Source organism: Ranitomeya variabilis, chromosome 1, assembly GCF_051348905.1.
Source record: "Ranitomeya variabilis isolate aRanVar5 chromosome 1, aRanVar5.hap1, whole genome shotgun sequence".
Classification (NCBI taxonomy): Eukaryota; Metazoa; Chordata; class Amphibia; order Anura; family Dendrobatidae; genus Ranitomeya; species Ranitomeya variabilis.
In genome coordinates this window covers 335,504,965-335,523,704 of record NC_135232.1, presented here as the reverse complement: position 1 = coordinate 335,523,704, position 18,740 = coordinate 335,504,965, and the positions used below count along the sequence as shown (strand labels likewise).

At 46.1% G+C, this 18,740-nt stretch overlaps 1 protein-coding gene and 1 long non-coding RNA gene across 2 annotated transcripts in view; one reads left to right on the top strand and one right to left on the bottom strand.

Annotated features, from left to right (window-relative positions):
• LOC143817851 (uncharacterized) overlaps nt 1-18,740 on the bottom strand; it is an 86,267-nt gene that overhangs the window by 23,542 nt on the left and 43,985 nt on the right. Inside the window, exon 3 of the long non-coding RNA XR_013224188.1 lies at nt 13,106-13,178. This is a non-coding gene — a long non-coding RNA (uncharacterized LOC143817851). The remainder of the gene's footprint in view (nt 1-13,105; nt 13,179-18,740) is intronic.
• The window catches only part of ZFHX2 (zinc finger homeobox 2), a 123,691-nt gene that overhangs the window by 61,810 nt on the left and 43,141 nt on the right, over nt 1-18,740 (top strand). The window contains exons 5-6 of the mRNA XM_077299291.1: nt 12,869-12,940; nt 14,162-14,220. Coding sequence (XP_077155406.1) covers nt 12,869-12,940; nt 14,162-14,220 — 131 coding nt within the window. The remainder of the gene's footprint in view (nt 1-12,868; nt 12,941-14,161; nt 14,221-18,740) is intronic.

The window sequence follows — 18,740 nt, the reverse complement described above, 5'->3', positions numbered from 1 at the left end:
GCCCCTGATGGCGGTGGCCTTAGCTTATAGGCCTAAAATGGGGTGACAGATTCCCTTTGCAGCGCCCCAGAGTCCTGGTCGTTGCAGTACTGTGGCTCCGCCACTATGGGGAGCTATGGTGCGTCTGATGGCACTGAAGGGGTTCATCTGATCAGGTATCACAGACACCAATACATTTCACAGCTGGGCAGAGGGTGTTCTGGGGGAAGATACAGTAGGGTCTCTGCCAGGGGTGGGATCCTGGCAGAGGCTTGGCAACAAGAAAGAACGTAACGGGACCGTGCCTGCTCAGCATAGCGGCGGTGCCCAAGAAAGGATTAGAAGAGAGATAGATTGTGCTGAGTGAGAAACGAGATCACGTAAAAGGAGAAATACCAGTAGGAGTCGTGCTGTAAGACCGAAGCAACATCCTACTGAGGCGCACTACCGGTGGCCGGAACGCCGAGGGAGTATCATAACATTCAGCTTCAAGCAATACTCCAAACAGCAGCAGGACAGTCAGTTTAAGGCGGGCTGTCTAACCTAAATCACCTATGCAGTCTTGGGGGGCAACTTGTGGAGAGGGGCGACTCTAGGGTCCCGGAAGAGCTCCGAGCCTACCCGTCAAACGGGTGCCGTCCCAACCAGAACACCAGGGAGGGACGGAGGATTAGCAGAACATCATCTAATCGAGTTGTGAGGGAACTTAAGAAACAGACACAACAGTTGTGGGGGACTTTCCGTAAGCACAGCAGGGAAGGACCACAACACATAGCGCTAGTAGGAAGGCACCGATTTCCACCTGTGAGGAGAACTCTGGAGGTGCCATTGGACCGGCCGGACTTGCGCAGCCTGGTGAACCGTATTCCGGACTGAGGACTCAGAGATCTTCAGTAAAGAAGTAAAGAGACTGCAACCTGGTGTCCTCGTTATTTACTGCACCGCACCCCCACAACTGCATCACTATTCACCATCCACATCTATCCACTTCATCTACTGTGCGCCCCACGGCAGGGTCACGGACCGGGGCCTAGCCGCCGTGACAACCCCAGAGGCCCGGTACCGGGTACCCCTCGGCCCTGCGGCAGTGGGGGCGCCGCAACTTGGCGTCACGAACAGGATCTACTTAAGCCTGAAGAGTCAGGTCATGTGTGCCTTGGAACTGAGATTTGTTGTGCTAGGACTGTATTATGTTGCAAAGACTGTGCTATGACATTCCCCGCCAAAACCGTCGCCATTATAATAATATGTGGCGCGCAGGGAACATGGGGCGTGTCATCGTGGGCGTAGCTTGGAAGAGCGGCGCGAAGATGGAGCCCGCCCCTCATAGATACTACTATGTTCAGAAAATCTGCCCATCAAGGAGAAGGGCCCGCCTCCTAGTGTGGGATGGTGGAGGGGAGAAAGGCCGTCCTCCGGACGGGGAGGAGCCAGAGCCTTTGGATGCCACGAGGCAGAATCCGATTGGCAGCATGGAGCGCGGAAGTCACCCCGGAGAGGGAGAGAAGACCCGTACTAGGCTCCGCCAATGGGAGCCGACGGAGTTCGTACCAGGCTGCACTAATCAGGAGATCCTCGGGGCAGAGGTGGAGGAGCTGTGCCGGCAGTTCTGGAGTCTCTGTCAGCGAACAACCGTCCCTGGGGAGGAGCCGCACCTGCACCAGGCATCGATCCCACAGCCAACTACAGAGGAGACCGGCACCGGAGGTGCGGCGGAAGCAGGTAACGGCGCCGACCCGGGCGTGGCGATTGAAGAGCCCCTGCTGGTGGATGTAGACTCGCCCCCACCACGACCACCCGGACGGGTGTGTAGCCGCATCGAGTGTGAGAGGCCCTGGGAAACCCTGCAGACGGCCGATAGGCCCCTTCGACCCATCAAGCAGTCCCCGCAGCTCCAGGGAGAATGGGTCACCTTCAAGTGGACCCGCGCGGCCACCACCAACCTGATGGGGTTTCCGGGGAATGCCCAGGAGGAAGGGGAGAGTATCGAGGTCATTCGCCAGAGGGAATACCGCCAGCAGCTGCGCCAGCAAGAAGAGGAGTGGGCCCGCAAGAAGGAACTCCGGCGTCAGGCAGAGCGGGAGAAAGACTTCCAAATTAAAGCCCAGGTCAGGCAGGCTGCTGAGGAGAACTGGGGCCCGCAGCGCCACGGCATGATCAGCACCTTCCGGCTGCAGGGAGGTTGGGGCTTCATTAAAGAGCCCGGTCTTGCTTTGGAAGTATTTGTCAACCGGCGGGATGTAGAGGCGCACTTCATGGAGGGACACCCAGGCCGGGATCTCTACCCAGGAGACCGAGTTCGGTACACTCGCCACTGGGGAGATAAGGGGTGGTATGCTGTCATGAATCCCCAATGGCTAGGGATAGCACAGGATTAGCAAAGTATAATAAATATCGGACGAGCTCTAGGGTGATGGTACCTGGGCTGACCGCTGCCCTACGCCTGACAAACGCAACTAGAGATAGCCAGGGAGCGTGCCTACGTTGGTTCTAGACGCCACGCACCAGCCTAAGAGCTAACTAGTACTGCAGAGGAAACAAAGACCTCACTTGCCTTCAGAGGAATTAACCCCAAAGATATAGTTGCCCCCCACATGTATTGACGGTGAAATGAGAGGAAGGCACACACATAGAGATGATGTATATAGCTTTAGCAAATAGAGGCCCGCTGAAAACTAGAAAGCAGAATGACACAAAAGGGGACTGAGCGGTCAGCAAAAAACCCTAATCAAAAAAACCATCCTGAGATTACAAGAACCCATGTGCCAACTCATGGCACATGGGGAGAACCTCAGTCCACTAGAGCAACCAGCTAACAAAGAGACATTCTAAGCAAGCTGGACAAAAAAACAAACAACTGAAAATCAGCACTTAGCTTATCCTGAAAGATCTGGAAGCAGGTAGGCAGGAACCAAACAGAGCACATCTGAACACATTGATAGCCGGCAAGGGAAATGACAGAAAGGCCAGGTAAAATAGGAAACACCCAGCCTCTGATGGACAGATGGAAACCAAAGGCCGCAACCCACCAAAGTCACCCAGTACCAGCAGTAACTACCAGAGGGAGCCCGCAAACAGAATCCACAACAGTACCCCCCCCTTGAGGAGGGGTCACCGAACCCTCACGAGAACCCCCAGGGCGATCAGGGTGAGCTCTATGGAAGGCGCGGACCAAATCAGTCGCATGAACATCGGAGGCGACCACCCAGGAATTGTCCTCCTGACCATAACCCTTCCACTTAACCAAATACTGGAGTTTGCGTCTGGAAACACGAGAATCCAAGATCTTTTCAACAACATACTCCAATTCTCCCTCCACCAGCACCGGAGCAGGAGGCTCGACCGAAGGAACAACAGGCACCTCATACCTCCGCAACAACGACCGATGGAACACATTATGAATAGCGAACGATGCTGGGAGATCCAAACGGAAAGATACAGGGTTAAGAATCTCCGAGATCCTATAAGGACCGATGAACCGAGGCTTGAACTTAGGAGAAGAGACCTTCATAGGGACAAAACGAGAAGACAACCACACCAAGTCCCCAACAAAAAGTCGGGGGCCCACGCGGCGACGGCGATTAGCAAACTGCTGAGTCTTCTCCTGAGATAACTTCAAATTGTCCACCACCTGATTCCAAATGTGATGTAGCCTGTCCACCACCACGTCCACTCCAGGACAATCCGAAGACTCCACCTGACCAGAGGAAAAACGAGGATGAAACCCCGAATTACAAAAAAAAGGAGAGACCAACGTGGCCGAACTAGCCCGATTATTAAGAGCAAATTCGGCCAGTGGCAAAAAAGCAACCCAGTCATCCTGATCAGCAGAAACAAAACACCTCAAATAAGTTTCCAAGGTCTGATTAGTTCGCTCCGTCTGGCCATTCGTCTGAGGATGGAATGCAGACGAGAAAGACAAATCAATGCCCATCTTGGCACAAAACGTCCGCCAAAATCTAGACACAAACTGGGATCCCCTGTCAGAAACGATATTCTCCGGAATCCCATGCAAACGAACCACGTTCTGAAAAAACAAAGGAACCAACTCAGAAGAGGAGGGCAACTTAGGCAAGGGCACCAAATGAACCATCTTAGAAAAGCGGTCACACACAACCCAGATAACGGACATTTTCTGTGAAACCGTGAGATCAGAAATAAAATCCATGGAAATGTGCGTCCAAGGCCTCTTCGGGATGGGCAAGGATAACAACAACCCACTAGCCCGTGAACAGCAAGGCTTAGCTCGAGCACACACTTCACAAGACTGCACAAAGGTACGCACATCCCTAGACAAGGAAGGCCACCAAAAAGACCTGGCCACCAAGTCTCTTGTACCAAATATTCCAGGATGACCAGCCAACACAGAAGAATGGACCTCGGAGATGACTCTACTGGTCCAATCATCCGGAACAAACAGTCTTTCTGGTGGACATCGATCCGGTTTATCCACCTGAAACTCCTGCAATGCGCGTCGCAAGTCTGGGGATACGGCGGACAATATTACCCCATCCCTAAGGATACCAGCAGGCCCAGTGTCTCCAGGAGAGTCAGGCACAAAACTCCTGGAAAGAGCATCTGCCTTCACATTCTTTGAACCTGGCAGGTATGAAACCACGAAATTGAAACGAGAAAAAAATAACGACCAACGAGCCTGTCTAGGATTCAAACGCCTGGCAGACTCAAGGTAAATGAGATTCTTGTGATCAGTCAAGACCACCACGCGATGTTTAGCACCCTCAAGCCAATGACGCCACTCCTCAAATGCCCACTTCATGGCCAAAAGCTCCAGATTACCCACATCATAATTGCGCTCGGCGGGCGAGAATTTTCTAGAGAAGAAAGCACATGGCTTCATCACCGAGCCATTAGAACTTCTCTGTGACAAAACCACCCCCGCTCCAATCTCGGAAGCATCAACCTCCACCTGGAAAGGAAGTGAAACATCTGGTTGACACAACACAGGAGCAGAAGAAAACCGGCGCTTAAGTTCCCGAAAGGCCTCCACGGCCGCAGGAGACCAATCAGCAACATCAGCACCCTTTTTAGTCAAATCAGTCAAAGGTTTAACAATACTGGAAAAATTAGCAATGAACCGACGATAAAAATTAGCAAACCCCAAGAACTTCTGAAGGCTCTTAACAGATGTAGGTTGTGTCCAGTCACAAATAGCCTGAACCTTAACGGGATCCATCTCAATAGTAGAAGGAGAAAAAATGTACCCCAAAAAAGAAATCTTCTGGACTCCGAAGAGACACTTTGAGCCCTTCACAAACAGAGAATTGGCCCGCAAAACCTGAAACACCTTCCTGACCTGTAGAACATGAGACTCCCAGTCATCAGAAAACACCAAAATATCATCCAAATACACAATCATAAACTTATCCAGATATTCACGGAAAATATTGTGCATAAAGGACTGAAAGACTGACGGAGCATTGGAGAGTCCAAAAGGCATTACCAAATACTCAAAATGGCCCTCAGGCGTATTAAATGCGGTTTTCCACTCATCACCCTGTTTTATCCGCACCAGATTATATGCACCACGAAGATCTATTTTAGTGAACCACTTAGCCCCCTTAATGCGAGCAAACAAATCAGTAAATAATGGCAATGGATACTGGTATTTGACTGTAATCTTATTCAGAAGGCGATAATCTATACAAGGCCTCAGGGAACCATCTTTTTTTGCCACGAAAAAAAAACCTGCTCCCAGAGGGGATGAAGATGGACGAATATGTCCCTTTTCCAAGGACTCCTTAATATAATTCCGCATAGCAGTATGCTCTGGCAGTGACAGATTAAATAAACGACCCTTAGGGAACTTACTGCCAGGAATCAATTCTATAGCACAGTCACACTCTCTATGAGGAGGGAGCGAATTGAGCTTAGGCTCCTCAAAAACATCCCTATAATCTGACAAAAATGCAGGGATCTCCGAAGGAGTAGATGAAGCGATAGAAATCGGAGGTGCATCATCATGAACCCCCTGACATCCCCAGCTTAGCACAGACATTGTTTTCCAGTCCAGGACAGGATTATGAGTTTGTAACCATGGCAGACCAAGCACTAGTACATCATGTAAATTATACAGTACAAGGAAGCGAATCACCTCCTGATGAACGGGAGTCATGCGCATGGTCACTTGTGTCCAATACTGCGGTTTATTCATAGCCAATGGTGTAGAATCAATTCCTTTCAGAGGAATAGGAACTTCCAGAGGCTCTAGACTAAAACCGCAGCGTTTAGCAAATGACCAATCCATAAGACTCAGGGCAGCGCCTGAATCCACATAGGCATCGACGGAAATGGAAGACAGTGAAAAAATCAGAGTCACAGACAAAATGAACTTAGACTGCCGAGTATCAATGGCAAAAGATTTATCAACCCTTTTTGTGCGTTTAGAGCATGCTGATATAACATGAGCTGAATCACCACAATAAAAACACAAACCATTTTTCCGCCTATAATTTTGCCGTTCACTTCTGGACTGAATTCTATCACATTGCATAGTCTCAGGTGCCTGTTCAGAAGACACCGCCAACTGGTGCACGGGTTTGCGCTCCCGTAAACGCCGATCAATCTGAATGGCCATAGCCATAGACTCATTCAGACCTGTAGGCGCAGGGAACCCCACCATAATATCCTTAATGGCCTCAGAAAGACCATTTCTGAAGTTTGCAGCCAGGGCGCACTCATTCCACTGAGTAAGCACCGACCATTTCCGAAATTTCTGACAATATATTTCCGCTTCATCATGCCCCTGAGAGAGGGCTAATAAAGCTTTTTCAGCCTGAATCTCTAGGTTAGGTTCCTCATAGAGCAATCCCAATGCCAGAAAAAACGCATCCACACTGAGCAATGCAGGATCCCCTGGTGCCAATGCAAATGCCCAATTCTGAGGGTCGCCCCGTAGGAACGATATAACAATCTTGACCTGTTGAGCAGGATCTCCAGAGGAGCGAGATTTCAAAGAGAGAAACAATTTACAATTGTTCCTGAAATTCAGGAAGGTAGATCTATCTCCAGAAAAACACTCTGGAATAGGAATTCTAGGTTCAGACATGGGAGTGTGAACAACGAAATCCTGTATGTTTTGAACCTTTGCCGCGAGATTACTCAGGCTGGAAGCCAAACTCTGGACATCCATGATAAACAGCTAAGATCAGAGCCATTCAAGGGTTAAGAGGAGGTGAGAAGCAGCTAGACAGCAATTAAGGGCTAGGCAGCAAAACTCTGAAGGAAAAAAAAAAAAAAATTTCCCTTGAACACTTCTATTTCTCCTGCTTCAGCCCAAACAATTAACACTTTGTGGGCCGGCTATACTGTCATGAATCCCCAATGGCTAGGGATAGCACAGGATTAGCAAAGTATAATAAATATCGGACGAGCTCTAGGGTGATGGTACCTGGGCTGACCGCTGCCCTACGCCTGACAAACGCAACTAGAGATAGCCAGGGAGCGTGCCTACGTTGGTTCTAGACGCCACGCACCAGCCTAAGAGCTAACTAGTACTGCAGAGGAAACAAAGACCTCACTTGCCTCCAGAGGAATTAACCCCAAAGATATAGTTGCCCCCCACATGTATTGACGGTGAAATGAGAGGAAGGCACACACATAGAGATGATGTATATAGCTTTAGCAAATAGAGGCCCGCTGAAAACTAGAAAGCAGAATGACACAAAAGGGGACTGAGCGGTCAGCAAAAAACCCTAATCAAAAAAACCATCCTGAGATTACAAGAACCCATGTGCCAACTCATGGCACATGGGGAGAACCTCAGTCCACTAGAGCAACCAGCTAACAAAGAGACATTCTAAGCAAGCTGGACAAAAAACCAAACAACTGAAAATCAGCACTTAGCTTATCCTGAAAGATCTGGGAGCAGGTAGGCAGGAACCAAACAGAGCACATCTGAACACATTGATAGCCGGCAAGGGAAATGACAGAAAGGCCAGGTAAAATAGGAAACACCCAGCCTCTGATGGACAGATGGAAACCAAAGGCCGCAACCCACCAAAGTCACCCAGTACCAGCAGTAACCACCAGAGGGAGCCCGCAAACAGAATCCACAACAGTATGCCCTGCATGTGCGCAAATACAAGCCAGAAGTGACCGTACCATCCTCCGACGATTCACCGAGGCCAGCGGCCACCCCCCCAATCTCCTTGTGTGCTAAATGTTTACGGACCATCACCCCAAGGAGAACCGTGAGTACCCAGACCCCAATCCGGGGTGCAGACGCCCTTTATGTGGTGGCAGGAGGAGGGCGGTGCTCACGGAAGCCACCCCCAGACTTGGAAGAGTAAACCTCGATACACTGAGCAATGTAAATAGTTTACTGTTGTGCTGCTAAACCCGTCCAGGGTTAACTCTTAAGGGGATCCTCTTGTTGACCCGGGATCCCTATTGTTTTGTTTGTTTTTCCAAAAGTTTTTACACAAGTTTCTAGTTGAAAAAGAACTGCTGAAATCATGAACAGTGCATGATCCGAACTTCTTGTAAATAGTTTGCACCTTATTAAAGGCGCTCCCTACTGGTTTTACTTAAAGAAGGACTCTTTGTGAAGATACCACACTGGAACCTTTGCTGAGTATGGACTGGTAGCTTGAAAAGGTGTGCTACCTCATAGAGACTTGGTCCCCTCTTAAAGGGGATGTTCATTTGTTACGCTTAAACCGTGATATTGCTTTAAGACTGGAAGCAGTAATGTCTTGACCAAAGAACGCGATGATAATGTTTACATGAGAAAGTTATATGTATTTGACTAGTTAAATTGTGAAGAAATACTGATGATGTTCTCTAAGAAGAAAAAGTGAAAGATAGAAGGAGGATGCAGTGGGCCCGTAGGGATAGACGTGGTGTCCAGCATGCATGCTAGAAAGATAATGAGAAGGCTTAATGTTCAATAGAAAATGTTTTGATAATGTTGATAGATAGTTAGGATAGAAGGTAAACCCTGAGTCCTCATAGGAGTCATGTAGAGATGGCTCAGTGCTCTTAAACTGAAAGTAATGTTATGTTCTATACTGTGTATAGTAGTTGAAAAGGCAGTAGGCCCTGGCTGAACGGGGCGGTCCTGTAACTGAAAGGAGAGGCAGAAGGTCTGGTGCCGATAGGACAGGCGGTCCTGCAGATCTAAAGAAAGAGAATGAAAAAGTTAAATTACCTTATAATGTGATTATAGGAAGGTCTTTAGTGGATTCAGAGTGTATGTCCTTAAAGGCAATGTTAAATTATTGTTCAACAATTTTGCACTTAGTAGAATACCCGGTTGGGTAAGAAGAGTTATTTATAGCATGTTGCTATGAAATTTAACCATGTTTGTAACGTTCAAGTGTCCTTACCTCCCATAAAGGGAAGCCTGTTCAAGTATACTTATTGTTATTGCACTCAACAAAACTGTATGTCTTTTTGCTAACTTGTATTGTTGTTTTCTTCCCAGTCCCGAAGTACTGTGTTTAACCAGGGGGGAGTGCAGCGCCCCAGAGTCCTGGTCGTTGCAGTACTGTGGCTCCGCCACTATGGGGAGCTATGGTGCGTCTGATGGCACTGAAGGGGTTCATCTGATCAGGTATCACAGACACCAATACATTTCACAGCTGGGCCTCCGGGGGGAGCTAAGGGTGCTATTCATTAGGCCACTCCCCACCATAGTGGGTAAACTGGGGGTCAGGCAGGAAGTTAGATCAGAAAGCTGACTGGGTTGGAACCAGGCAACACCTTGTGGCAGAGGGTGTTGTGGGGGAAGATACAGTAGGGTCTCTGCCAGGGGTGGGATCCTGGCAGAGGCTTGGCAACAAGAAAGAACGTAACGGGACCGTGCCTGCTCAGCATAGCGGCGGTGCCCAAGAAAGGATTAGAAGAGAGATAGATTGTGCTGAGTGAGAAACGAGATCACGCAAAAGGAGAAATACCAGTAGGAGTCGTGCTGTAAGACCGAAGCAACATCATACTGAGGCGCACTACCGGTGGCCGGAACGCCGAGGGAGTATCATAACATTCAGCTTCAAGCAATACTCCAAACAGCGGCAGGACAGTCAGTTTAAGGCGGGCTGTCTAACCTAAATCACCTATGCAGTCTTGGGGGGCAACTTGTGGAGAGGGGCGACTCTAGGGTCCCGGAAGAGCTCCGAGCCTACCCGTCAAACGGGTGCCGTCCCAACCAGAACACCAGGGAGGGACGGAGGATTAGCAGAACATCATCTAATCGAGTTGTGAGGGAACTTAAGAAACAGACACAACAGTTGTGGGGGACTTTCCGTAAGCACAGCAGGGAAGGACCACAACACATAGCGCTAGTAGGAAGGCACCGATTTCCACCTGTGAGGAGAACTCTGGAGGTGCCATTGGACCGGCCGGACTTGCGCAGCCTGGTGAACCGTATTCCGGACTGAGGACTCAGAGATCTTCAGTAAAGAGGTAAAGAGACTGCAACCTGGTGTCCTCGTTATTTACTGCACCGCACCCCCACAACTGCATCACTATTCACCATCCACATCTATCCACTTCATCTACTGTGCGCCCCACGGCAGGGTCACGGACCGGGGCCTAGCCGCCGTGACAACCCCAGAGGCCCGGTACCGGGTACCCCTCGGCCCTGCGGCAGTGGGGGCGCCGCACCTTTAATACTTGATCGGGGCTCCTTTTGCATCAATTACTGCATCAATGCGGCATGGCAAACCATTATTGATTGTGGATACTTCACACTAGACCTTGGAAATCAAGATCCCAGAGTCTGGACGAAGAGTGGAGAGGCACACAATCCAATTTACTTGAGGTCTAATGTGAAGTTTCCACAATAAGTGATGGTTTGGGGAGCCATGTTATGTGCTGGTGTAGGTCCACTGTGTTTTATTAAGACCAAAGTCAGCGCAGCCGTCTACCAGGAAATTTTAGAGCACTTCATGCTTCCCTATGCCTATAAGCTTTTTGGAGATGGAAATTCATTCTCCAGCAAAACTTGGCACCTGTCCACACTGCCAAAAGTACCAATACCTGGTTTGAAAAAAACAGTATCACTGTGCTTGATTGGCCAGCAAACTTGCCTGACCTTAAGCCCATAGAGAATCTATGAGGTATTGTCAAGAGGAAGATGAGAGACACCAGACCCAACAGTGCAAGCGAGTTGAAGGCTGCTATCAAAGCAGCCTGGGCTTCCATAACACCTCAGCAGTGCCACAGACTGATCGCCTCCATGACATTCCGCATTGAAGCAGTAATTGATGTCAAAGGAGCCCAGACCAAGTATTGAGTGCATTTACTGAACATACCTTTCAGTAGGCCAATATTTCGGATTTTAAAATAATTTTTTTCAAGCTGGTGTTATAAAGTATTGAAATTTACTGAGATAATGACTTTTGGGTTTTCACTGGCTATCTATATATATAATTGTCTAAGGGGTACTTCCGTCTTTCTGTCGGCAACTTCCGTCACAGATATTAATTCGCTGATTGGTCTCGCCAACTGCCTGTCATGGCTGCCGCGACCAATCAGCGACGGGCACAGTCCGATTAGTCCCTCCCTACTCCTCTGCAGTCAGTGCCCAGCGCCCGCTCCATACTCCCCGCAGTCACGGCTCACACAGGGTTAATGCCAGCGGTAACGGACCGCGCTATGCCGCGGGTAACTCACTCCGTTACCGCAGCTATTAACCCTGTGTGACCAAGTTTTTACTATTGAGGCTGCCTATGCAGCCTCAATAGTAAAAACATCTAATGTTAAAAATAATTAAAAAAAATAACAAATCATCATATACTTACCTTCCGCCACCTTTCCGACGCTTCGGTCCATGCAAGCGGCAGGTTCCAGTGCTAAGGTTGGTGTGCGACAAGGACCTGCCATGACGTCACTGTCATGTGACCGCGACGTCATCACTGGCCCTGCGCGCCTGCGCGATAAGAACCTGCCGTGACATCACGGTCATGTGACCGCGACGTCATCACACCCTCGGACTGATGCTGCCGCCTGAACCAAACACAGGCGACAGAACTACAAGGGGCCCCTCGGAAGGTGAGTATATGTTTATTTTTTATTTTTTAACCTGTGACATACGTGGCTGGGCAATATGCTACGTAGCTCTGTGCTGTATACTACGTGGCTGGGCAATATACTACGTGACTGGCCAATATACTATGTGGCTGGGCAATATACTACGTGGCTCTGTGATGTACACTACGTCACTGGGCAATATACTACATGACTCTGTGCTGTATACTACGTCGCTGGGCAATATGCTACGTGGCTGGGCAATATACTATGTGGCTCTGTGCTTTATACTACGTTGCTGTGCAATATACTACGTGGCTCTGTTGTATACTACGTCGCTGTGCAATATACTAGGTGGCTCTGTGCTGTATACTATGTAACTGGGCAATATACTACGTAACTGGGCAATATACTACGTGATTGGGCAATATACTACGTCACTGGGCAATATACTACGTGGGCTGTGCAATATACTACGTGGGCTGTGCAATATACTACGTGGCTGGGCAATATACTACGTCACTGGGCAATATACTACGGAACTGGGCAATATACTACGTGGCTGGGCAATATACTACGTGGGCTGTGCAATATACTATGTGGACATGCATATTCTAGAATACCCGATGCGTTAGAATCGGGCCACCATCTTGTAAGCCATAATCATCAACATTAACAGAAATAAACACTTGAAATAGATCATTCTGTTCATAATGACTCATTATCTAATATATCAGTTTCACTTTTTGTATTGAAGAACTGAAATAAATTAACTTTTTGATGATATTCTAATTTTGTGAGATGCACCTGTATTATAGCCATAATATAAACATAATATGGGTGCATACTCCATGCTCCTTTAAATAAAATATATAATTTTTTATTATATTTTTTTTTTCAGGTAAAGCCCCAATGGACATAGAGATGACATCAAATCCTGATCCAGCAGAGGAAAATGCAGACTCATCCCAAGGTGAGGACCTTCTGTGCTTTGTCTACATATAGGATATCCCAAATTAGAGGAGAAATTAATGTTACTATCTATTCATGTTTCCAAATTTTTGGAGACAGTTACTTTTGTAAATTTAGTGATTTTCATATTACATTTAATTACTGATTCCAAGTGTTCCCCAATTACCTTGTGTCTTCAAGAACTTCACTAGTGATTAAAAGAAAGACAGTGGTCCCTCCGCAAGCTCCAAAAAGCTGTTCTGTGAAACAATATAAACAAGGTTTATTGAAGGGCAGCAGTATATATACTGAACAGCAGTATTATGGTACATATTGAGAGATAGTAAGTGATCAAAATTCTAATGCAAATTGTGCTTAAAAATGCATGATGTGTATTACACATCTGTTATGTATAGGTCAACCATTTTAAAAAGCATCTCAGAACAGGATGTAGCTAAAAGTCAAAAAGTCCCTCTATCAAGATGTGCGCTATTTTTTGGCAAAAAATATTGGTTTACATCTACCCTATCTGGGAAGCTTTATCTCTCAATAAAATGTATTACTACACCATGCATGCTGCTGCTCCATTCAAAGTCTATAAGATAGACAGAAATAGACAATTGCAATGCTCAACTAGCTCTGTCATTGCTGTAGACTTTAATTTGCGCATCAGATGTGCTTAACCAATACTTTATTCAAATGTGGGATGCCAATTCTGATTGGCGGAGTCCCCAGTCATCAGACCCTGATCACCAGATAAGTGAAAAAATCCAGTGCCATCTATATTATTATTCTACACCCCATTTTGTTAGTAGGCTTACTTGCATACAGACATTCCCTGCATCTGGAGATGCTGGGACCTAAACACAAAATGGGAAAGCATGAACCTAATTGATCCTTACAGTAGCACAGACACTTTTTTTTTTTAGACCATCAGCAGTGTTTGTGCACAATCCCCCTAATGCTCCATTCAATAAACCTTATTCATGGCATCCTGGAGAAGACCTTTATTGATTTACTCTCCTACGCTCCTTAACATTCAGTTTGTTGGCCCAATGTAACTGTGAATTAGACATCTAATTTGTCTTACTAAATCATGCATGCAATTTTCCCCGTATAATGATCCAAAGACACTTACCAGTAGAAACAGTTAACCTCTCACTTCTGCATGTGTAGGACCAGTAACCCTAACCCTTGTCTGATAGCTGTTTATCCCTACCTGACCCCTAATTTCCTGATTCAGCTTCTGTACAGGATGAGACATCGAAGGCTGAAAGTGAAAAAGCTGCCGAAGGGACTACGGTACGTGTTCTCCAGTTCACATAGGTGTCACTAAGGATCCTGGTCACAGCCTATGGACTTGATCATTTGGGGCTCTATGACCAGATGCACTCATAAATTAACAGGAAATTTATAGTAGTATGTATATATATATATATATATATATATATATATATATATATATATATATACTGAAATAGCATGGGTTCGTTGAATTTTTTTTTTAAATTCGAAAAAATTATAAGCACATAAATATTATAATATATTGGTGAGATTCATTAACATTATCAGTATCAATATCTGTGATTATTCTACTAAGGATCACTCATTCCTCAGCAATCACTCCTCACATATGGTTGGCTCATCTGGATGCACATTTTATTTCTGTAGGAAAAGGATAAGCAGCTGTCAAAAGCCTCTGACACTGCTTGCCTCTGAGAGGTAAAGGATTGGACAGATACAAATACGGCTGTCATTATTACTTTTGTAGTTGATAAATCTAATCAAATCAACCGAAACGCCAGTATACATCAGTAGATCATTGAACCTCTATGCATGCTCATTCGCCAGCATGTATGTGTAAAACTTATCTATAAGAATACATTCACCCTCTGTCATTATCCCTTTTTGGTACTGTACGCAGCAGACTATGCTTTCCTTCACATTGGATCACTGACGGACACAGACAGAAGAGGGCCCCTGTGTAAGAACAATATATGGGCCCTGGGCAGCCCGAGAGCTCATCATAATGCACAATTCCACCTGCTATGGAGGACGAAGCGGGCCCCCTTACCTACTGGGCCCCTGTGTGGGTGCACTGGTTGCACCAATGATATGTCCGACACTGTATCAGACCATTACACAAAAACATCCACTGTGGCGTATGCCACCATATGGCTATACCATGGCATACTTCAGAGCCCGTCGTCTGAGGTTTATGATGGGAAATTTTCCTAACGTACTACTTTTTAACACTGCGTCCAAACTCTGTGCTGTATAAAATAGCAGTTTATGTGAGCTACTCTTTACAGAGGCTTCTGGTAAAAAACATATACCGTATGTATACACAGTACACATATATACTTGCGCCAATCGACAACGGTGCTCATTACTGGGAGAAAAATGTGCCTATGTGTAAGGAAACTAATTTATGCAACTATCAAAAACTAAACTGGTCCGTTGGTTAATAAATGCCTTATAGTCACTTAATGTGACGTTTTAATTAAACACATTAATTATAGAATACACATCTATATAGATGTATGAGTGAGTATATTTGTATGTAGATGTGTATGTATGTGTATATATATATGTATATATATATATATATATATATATATATATATATATATATATATATAGTTGTTGAAGTTGCTTCTTTCCATGGTAGGATTTATTTTATGACTACATTGTTACACAGCTAATCTAGTTCTGCAGGAAAAGATCTACAAAGCCATTACTGATCACAGGCAGAGATTGATTGAACTTGTAACACCAGTGAGAAGCAGTCACTAGTTCCAGCATGCCCCTTCTTTACTTCTGTCACATGGTCTGCATTACCCAGGAGCAGCAGGAAGTGATCAGACATATTTCCCAGGGAGGGGGGCGGGCATCTGAGGGTTAAACGCAGGCCCAAGTCTGTAACACCCAGCAGGGGAGGAGATAGGAGGGGGAGAGGATTTGTTTACCAGCTAGGCCGAAAGAAGGAAAGAACGAGAAAGAGAGAGAAAAGAAATTTAAAGAGAGAAGAAACAGTAGACAATAGATAAGTGAGAGGTGTAGAAAGTGCCTTACCAGTTATTTTAGGGGAATAATACTCGCATTGTGCCTTATTTCAGTAGAGAAGAAATATTGTGCAACTGGGGGGAGTGAGAAAGTGGACATGAGGGGTGACAGAGGTAACTGAAGGGTGGCTGAAAAACAATCTGGAGAGAAGAGAAAACTGAAAAGAGAAAGTTTACACTGATATTAGTGAGGAGTGCAACAAGCAACGTGCACAGGAGCCAGGCTCAAGGGGCACAAAAGTGGAAACCGGGGGGAAGAGAGGTCACTAACACTGAGGAGAGAAGTGAGTGACAGCTGCGTGTTGGCATTGGCTTCACCCGGATGGATATGGAAGATGGTTATTTCGTATTCAGAACGGTAAGTGCCCTGATCCGAGTCTAGACAGAGGGGGGGGCGTGGGGCGGTGGTGATGGTCATCGGAAAGGTATGAGGATATTTACTGTATGCCATGCAAATGTTGAAATAAGGATTCTATATTTCAGTGTGACCGAGTTACATCTATAAATGTAAAGGTTACGGTAAAAGTGAGTACAGGCTGAGAACGCGCTGCATGCCAATAGAAGAAGTTTACAGGCTAAAATTAGAAGCTATTGTGGTGTTCGGGTTAGCACAGCACAGTATTCAGCTGTCATGACAACTGTCATGTTGTCAACGGTCAGTAACACCCGTGACATTTGAATTATGGGGCGAAAACCATGGGACCACCATCAGATTCCCATGTGTTAGATTGACATACCATTGTACAATTATGTTGGGTGGGATCGCATAAAACCGTCCCACTCATCGTATATTGGATGTATGCAACTGCACACCAGCCATTACAAAAAGGTATACTATGTGGTGTACGTTTATATTGTAGTGCTGAAAGTGTAGTGCTTATAAATCCTGATAGATAGCGGCAAAATGGAGATGGAAAGGATGCCCTATTAGCATACAATAACCAGTAGCCACATCAGCTATTGCCTGAGGTTTCCTGGCCTTATGTGCTGACCAGACATAGGATGGATTGCACCAAATAAGTACATGAGATTTTCCTGATATTTTTCGCAGGGTTTTTATTGCAGTGGTGCATCTTTGATAACATGGTGTTAAATAGCAGAAAAAGCACTGGCATTAATATCTTCATATAATTCTGCATGTGTATTATCAAACAGTATCCAAATTCTGAAAATACTACAAATGATCTCATGGCCTGGATACCTGTAGCGCCATATGCAAAAATCAAAGTATGTTTTTCCTCTGCCCACATGTGCACTGCACTGCCCTGTACGCAAATCAGGCAGAGAGATTCAATCTTGGGCACCGGCTGGCCGAGCGATGTCACACAGCATTACAAGGACTGACAATGACAGCCGCCTGTGTGCTATTTGCATGCACAATAAATGTTTTTTTTCTGTTCCCTTTACGAAGACGATGCTCAGAGAATCTCAGATCTTATTGCAGTTACACAGCATAGTTGGCAATATGTGAGGTCATACTTTGTCATACAGGGCATATCATGCTGTTTCCACCTTGGCTGTAACTGGAGGGGCATGGTGACACATGGGCCTCACCAGTGGCCAAAGTCCATATCAAAAGGAAAGTATTGCTCAATTGCCTTTTCATTTGTAACTATGAATCAGTACAACAATAAAAAATCCCCAAGGTAGCCTATTATCTTGCTGAATTATATCCAGATAAAGGCCTGTGCAGCTGGAGGGATCACCATATGGTTTCCTAAAAGAACAGCCTCTCCACCTACTGCCTTACAGTGTGAGACACAGCTCTTTGTAATACCTGACAAAGTTACTTTACACCTTATGTGACATTATGAGCAATTCCATATGTTATATAAGTTTGTAAATGGAACAGTTTTCCTACTGCGGTACATTTAATCATCACAGTATAGGCTGTTTATAGCAATCTATATACGAGGACCCACGTTTTCAATGGCAGACAATCTGATGCCCACCGCAAAGGTCTCCGTGAGCCTTTCGCTGTAGTAGTCCTTGGAAGCCATGAGTAAGCTTTAGATCACCACTTATAACAGTCTACAACTAGGATAAACCTAAAGCGTGGAGATAGCTAGATATAGGCCCACAGTTTGTGGTCTTTATTTAAACAAACATGTCCATTTTTGCGTTTGCAGAAACCAGATTTGTGAAAAACTGCTGTCTTTTGTTTTTGAATAGTGCTCCATAGATTTTAGTGGCGTATTCTGATCCGCAGAAATACACCAGAATAGGACATGTGTCAAATGTAACTATACGGACACATGCAAATTGAATCTGTGAATAGCGCAGTTACATTGCATGTGTCCATTTTTAAAATGCAGCATTTGGACAAGAAATCCTGTCATGTGCACAGCTCCCCCTTGTATAGATTAGATGGCTGTCCGGCAGCTATCTCTGTGGTCTCTTTCATAGGAGCGCTCACTCTGCTTCTTGCTGTAAGGCTATGTGCACACGTTGCGGATTCGTGTGTGGATTTTTCTGCACCATGGGCACTGCAGATTTGGTTTTCCATAGGTTTACATGGTACTGTAAACCTGATGGATAACTGCTGTAAATCTGCAGTGGTAAATCCGCAACGTGTGCACATACCCTTAGAGAGCAAAAGGCTCAGCAGTCCAAAATTGGACATACCCGAGCAGTGATGTATCTTGAAGCTCGTGGGCCCAAATTCAAAATCTCCAAGAGTTCCCCAATTATTGCAAGTAATAGTCTTTTCTTATAGGCCAAAGTGACCTTTCGGCTCCAGGACACAGGTGCGATTGC